We start from the raw sequence: 6000 nt of genomic DNA, 5'->3' as shown, positions 1-6000 counted from the left end.
AATTTAAAAGCAGGGCAGGGCAAAACACTGGCTTTTAAAATACTTTAGGGACTTCCCTGGACGTCCAGTGGTTAAGTCTCCCCACTTCCACTGCAGAGGGCATGGGTTCAATCCCTGGTGGGGGAATTAAGATCCTGCATGCTACGTGGCACAGCCAAAAAGAAGAAAGAATACTTTATCTTAAATAACTCTGCAAAAATATTTATAAACAGAAAAATTTGATGGAGAAGAAATTCACTAAGTATAAGCAGTGTTTATAATTGGGTGGTGAGATGATGGGTGATAGTTATTTCTATAAGATTGTGTTTTGTTTTGTTTTTTTAATAAGATGCAGCCGATGACGGTTAAGGACATAAACACACAAAATTTGGGGGTTCAGCCAGGCCAGAGTTTGGTTCTTGCCTCTGTCACTTGCTAGCTGACTGAAAGCTGGCAAAGCAATTCCTCTGCACCTCAGTTGCCTCCTCCACCAAACAGAGATAAAAGCATCTACCTGGGCTTCCCTGGTGGCGCAGTGGTTGAGAGTCCACCTGCCGATGCAGGGGACACCGGTTCGTGCCCCTGTCCGGGAAGATCCCACATGCTGCGGAGCGGCTGGGCCCGTGAGCCATGGCCGCTGAGCCTGTGCTCCACAACGAGAGAGGCCACAACAGTGAGCGGCCCGCATACAGCAAAAAAAAAAAAAAAAAAAAAAGCATCTACCTGTGTCATTTTGAAGATTCAAAGAGATAATGTGAATAAAGTGTGTAGCAAAGCGTCTGGCACAAAGTTAAGATTCATTGAATAATTCATTTGTAACCTTCACAATAAGAGGAAAACAAGTTTTAAAAACAAAATTTCTTTTGAAAGAAACCCTCATTCACGAAGGCAATGGAGTGGAGGTCAGAACCAGAGCAACCAGCACTCAAGGCTTCCCGGTAACAGTGCTTCTGTCTGCAAATACCACAAACTCTCTCACCAGCTTAATTAAGCTCTAAATGGTAAATGGTTATGAGAACACCACAGTGTCTCAGAGAATCCGAGTTAAGAAATGCCGCCAGCTTCCATGAGGCCTACCGGGATGGGAACTGGGATTCTAAACCGGACGCCCACTCTCCCCATCACTCCCTTTTCCCTCTCTGCTTTTCCAGCCACAGGGAATCCCACCACGCCTAAATTCCCTTGTCCTCGCTTCCGGCCGGTTCCCAGGGCCCCATTACTGGGACTGAGATTCTGATTGGCCCAGCTCTAGTCAGGTGCCCAGCCATTGTCCAATCAGATATGACCAAAGGGGTGGAGTCAAGTACAAACATGGCGGCTTTGGGCCGTGGTTTGTGGAGGGAACCATGTAAATGCTCCACGCCCCCCACCACCAAATTATGTGTGTGTTTTTGTCCTCTGTGCTCAGGCTGCTCTTCTTACTTGGGTTCTTTCTCCTCCTTGATGTAGGATGCTTAAGGCCACCCAGCCACGGTGGGGAAGCCTGGTGTGGTCAGTCGTGGCCACCATTCCCGGGAGCTCACTGCGGGCTGGGGGCACGACCGCCCCCAAGTTTGTCACCTAAACTCTCCTCGGTTTCCCTGGCACGTGCCACAGGGGCACAGCTGGTAACAAAATGCCAGGCTTCTGGGCTAGGGGCTGACGCGGGTGGGTGCTTTCGGATTCCATGCTTTTTGCTGGAGAGAGGGGTCGATTCTTCCAGATAAACAGGTTCTCTGGCAAAAGGTGGCCTTCAGCAGTGCTTTAGTCAGAAAACACAAAGGTTGGTCTAAGAAAAGCATGATTCACCACCACCCCCCCCCCCCACACACACACTCTTACTCCTCTTTCTGCAGAAATAAACAAAAGACCAATGTATCATTTTTTTTAATCGTCATATTACAGCTCCTGCCTGCAGCCGGCCCCGACCCCGTCCGTTTGCTGACCACTTCTGCAGGCTCCAGGGGACCAGGGAACAAAGCCGGGGCCTGGCACCCGCACTGCACTGTCGGCCCTGGAGGACAAGTCACAACTACAAATTATCACAACAATTAGCGGCTGCACTTGGGAGATGGGCAAAGCGAGGAGGCCCAGCTCCCCATCATCAGCCGGTTTATTTGGCGGTGACCTTGCTCTGGAGGCGATGATACTCCTTCAGCCTGTAAACCAGATTCAAAACAAAGAAAAATGTAAATTAACAATGACAACATGCACTCAGTTCAATTAATTCAGGCAGAGGTGGGGTGGCAGGGGCAGCTGTTTGCTAAGACGTGTGTGGAGTTGTCTTTTTTTCTCCCTCTCTCCCTCTCCTGCCCTGGCCCCTCCTGCCCTCCAATCAGGATAATGTAATTAATTTATCTTAGGGGGAAAACATTGCTTGCCATTGTTTAAGACAAAGCGTTAAACTGGCAATGGGAGAAATGAAGAGGCCATTATGAAAACCCCGTGTGTTCGGAGCCATTTAAAAGGGTTTATAGAGTCATAAAACACAAAAGGGGTGAAGGAGGCGGGGAGATGGAGGTGACTGTCAGGCTGGAATCCATGTCTCTCCCAGTCTCGGCTCCAGGGACGGGAGGCTGGCTCTGAGAGAAAATGGTTTCGTGCTGGGGGCATGTTATCAGCGAGAGGAGAGAAGCTCAAGCCCCAGGAGAAGGAAGATGGGGATTAAGAACCCAGAGCTGGACAGACAGGCCTTCTGGACTCAGCCCCACTGAGCACTTGCTGCTAGGCACTGTGCCCTTCCTGGGTGCCAGGGTCTGGGCAGAGTGCTTGATTTCCACGGACTCAGATCAAACTTTCACTGCACCTGTGAGGCAGGTATGGTTAACATCCTATGATTTCCAGAAGTTCAGAAGGGTTCTGAGACCCAACTGCAGAGGCAGGATTCGAAGCCAGGTCTGAGTGGCTTCAGATGGTGTGTATCACCCCACTGGGCCATGGAGATCCACGGTTCCAGTTAGACCTGAAGCTCCTGTATGTGGACGTGAAGGCAGGAGCCAGCCAGGTGACCTTCTGTGGCTTCTTTCTACCCCTCGGCCATTCCCCTTGCTAACCTGCCCAGGAAAGGAGCTCCTAGTGGCTGGAGAGGGTGGGAGTGAGTGTCAGAGGCAAAGAGCAGAACCCAGAAACCTGGAACTCAAGTGCCCAGGACCCTCTGTTGCTCTTGGCTGTCACAAGTGTGCCTTGTGGCCCCCGCAGAGGATGGGAGCAGGCTGGGTCCAAAGCAGGCGCTGAGGATGTGGTGGGTGGAGGGACAGGAAGGTGGCGCTTGTCTAGGGCAGAGCAGTGGTCAGAGCATTGAGGTCCCATCAGAGCCTGCTCCCCGCACCTCGAGGGTCTGAGGACCCGTCAGGGCCCAGAGCTTCTCACCTGAGGGAGTTGATGTTGATGAAACCAGTGGCATCTACTGGCTCGTAATGTCCCTGCACATTCATGCTGCAAAAGAGTAGGGGCTCGTCAGCATCCCCCCGGCCTTGGCCTTGGCATCCAAGGGACCTCAGCCTCACAGACACCCAGGCATTTCCTCAGTGTTGATCCAACACTCCCTGCACTTTGGCTTTTCATTCCATTCCTTCCAATTCAGGGAGCCCTACCCGGGGCCGGGGATCACGCCGGGGCTGCAGAGCAGGGAGCCATATCCCTGCTACGCAAATGGGCAGGTTAGGTCCTGGTCCAGCCAGCGCCAGCCCAGTGAACTGCTCCCACGAACCAGAGCACTGCATCTGTAACCTCAGGACATGCACTGGAGCCAGCTCTGCCCTCGGGCTGTGGAGGGCTTCGACGAGTGCCCAGGAACAGCTGGTGGTGTCCAGTGGCCTGAAGGCCTGGGAGGCCAGGAGTTACACACCAAACAGCCTCAGATATGCGTGATGGCATCCCTCAAGTTGCAGAGAGGCCCCAGCAGTTAAGATCTGTCCACGAAGTCTTTTTCACCTTGTTTGCCCATTGAGTGATGGGCATCCATCACTCTAATCCATCCTCAAACATGGGCACCCACCCGATGCCAGCTGGTTTTGAAAAGTGCCCAGTCAACCCCTGCTACACTCAATGGAACAGATTTTCTCCCCCCATCTGCAGTTTCCATCTTCCAGATTCGACAGCCTTCATCTTTTGGGTGTTCTCACTTAGCGGCGCTTTGGAACCCTTCCCAACCACAGTCAGTCAGGTCCAGCCACCTGGGTGAGCATCCTGGCTCCACCCCTGCCACAGACCTTAGGGCAAATATTCTCGCGCTTTGAGCTTCAGTCTTTCACTTGTGAGATGGGGCTCTCAGCCTTATCACTGGCTCCACGTGAAATGATGTAGCTGCCACCTGGCACCAGGTAAGCACTCAGCTTTACTAACATCGTTCAGTCATTCATTTACTCAGGGATTTATTAAGCACCTACTACCTGCCAGGCGCCGTGCCAGGTGCTGAGGAAACAAGAACCAGACAGGAGCAACACCCACGTGGGGGGCAGGGGGTGGTGGGGTGGCGAGTGCAGACATAAGCAATCAATCATCCATCTGCCTTCGATAATTACGACTGTGATATGCTCTTTGAGGACAAGTTCAGGGCGCTGTGGTCTCAGATCTGACTCCACGAGGCCACCCTCTGAGCCCCCTGGGGGAAGGGGGTCCCTCCCGTTTCTCACGGGCCCCTTGTTGCGTCCTGCTCTGAATCAGCCCCTTGTCTTCATGCCTGCAGAACTCCAGCCTCAGGACAAAGCAGTCTCAAGGTTCGAGGACAAGGAGGTGGCCTGTCCCCTCAGGAGCCTTCTCCAGAGAGGTGAGATCGGAGAGGAGGGCAGAGGGGTTCTGCCGTTTTTCTGAGACCCTGAGGCTGTGCCTCTGACCGGCTCTTTGTGGACTGTGGGCTTTGTACAACAAACGGGGTCTCTACGCCCGGCTGCCCCGCAGCTTGTCAGGACTTGGGCTCTGGGCCTCCCCCTGCCACGCCCTCGCCCTGACCTCCAGGGGACCTTGAAGCTGGAACTCCCACGCTCTCAATGCTCCCTCCTTTTCACCTCCATCCGCCCCTCCAGGGCTCAGGTGGCTGAAGCCACCAGGAATCGACTAGCAAGCTCCCTGTAAAGGGAGAAGATGTCAGACGTCCGAGGGGCTGAGCTCGGCACCCCTCACCAGGCAGGGGAAAGGCTGGACCCACCTAAAGCGCTTTTGCAGACCTTGCTGGGGTGATAAACGAAGCTTCACATGACCCCGCCCTGTGCCTCCACACCCCCATCCCGAACCACCACCACGGCTTCGGACTCCTGGCCTCGCTCCCGCTGTCTGAGGCGCTCGTCCCCTTTGCAAGGGCCCCTGCACTCAGCCCAGGGAGAAAGCAGGGCTTGGACCCCCTTCCTGCTCCCCGCGTGCATCCATCCTTTCACCACCGTCTCTCACGAGTCGAAACAAACTCTGCTACCCCCTTGCCCCCAAACAGGCCCTTCAGACCGCCCCAGCAGCCCCTGCAAAGAGAGGCCCACATCCAGGGACAAACTTGTCCCACGGGACTGCTGAAGTACTCCCAGAGGTGTTTCTCGGGAACCGAAAAACCTCTTTTAAAATTTGTGGTTTCGGGGGGTAGGGGGTACCGGTGGAGAAAGTTTACAATGATTTTTTTTTTTTTTTTTTTTACCTCCCCTGACGGTCTACAGAAAACCTCTGTGCTTTTATTTTTGTTCATTCGAGTGCCTCTGACCTGCTCTATAATTACGGTACTTTCTACCTACTGTGCCGCGGCATTTCCAGTTCTGCTACCTCTCGCGGTTTCCTCGCTGGTCCCTGTGACGCTGTCACTCAAGGGCTTTCAAGTCAGGATGTAGAAATCAGAAAGAAAAGGGAAATGGTCGGAGACACAGTGAGAATAAATGCTCCTGCTTTTCTCTCTTTTTTTCCCCGTTCCCTTTTTACTTTATTCATTTAATCTCCCTGAGTGAGACTGTAAGGCTTAATGAAGGGTTGGACAGATTATTAGAGGCTGTTGATTTGGAGGGGGAGGGAGGAAAGAACCAGAGAGAGAAAGAGAGAAGATAATTTGACACTTACCCCGACTGATCT

The 6000-nt window shown here is 53.0% G+C and overlaps 1 protein-coding gene across 1 annotated transcript in view; it reads right to left on the bottom strand.

The window, feature by feature from the left end:
* Positions 1–1830: 1830 nt before the first annotated feature.
* Positions 1831–6000, bottom strand: part of ASS1 (argininosuccinate synthase 1) — a 50343-nt gene continuing 46173 nt past the window's right edge. Inside the window, exons 14-15 of the mRNA XM_065878705.1 lie at positions 3328–3393; positions 1831–2117 (exon numbers count right to left, since the gene is read on the bottom strand). Of these exons, the coding sequence (XP_065734777.1) occupies positions 2072–2117; positions 3328–3393 (112 nt within the window). The 3' untranslated portion in view covers positions 1831–2071. The remainder of the gene's footprint in view (positions 2118–3327; positions 3394–6000) is intronic.

This window comes from Phocoena phocoena, chromosome 6, assembly GCF_963924675.1.
Source record: "Phocoena phocoena chromosome 6, mPhoPho1.1, whole genome shotgun sequence".
NCBI lineage: Eukaryota > Metazoa > Chordata > Mammalia > Artiodactyla > Phocoenidae > Phocoena > Phocoena phocoena.
This window is presented reverse-complemented; position numbering and strand designations above follow the sequence as displayed.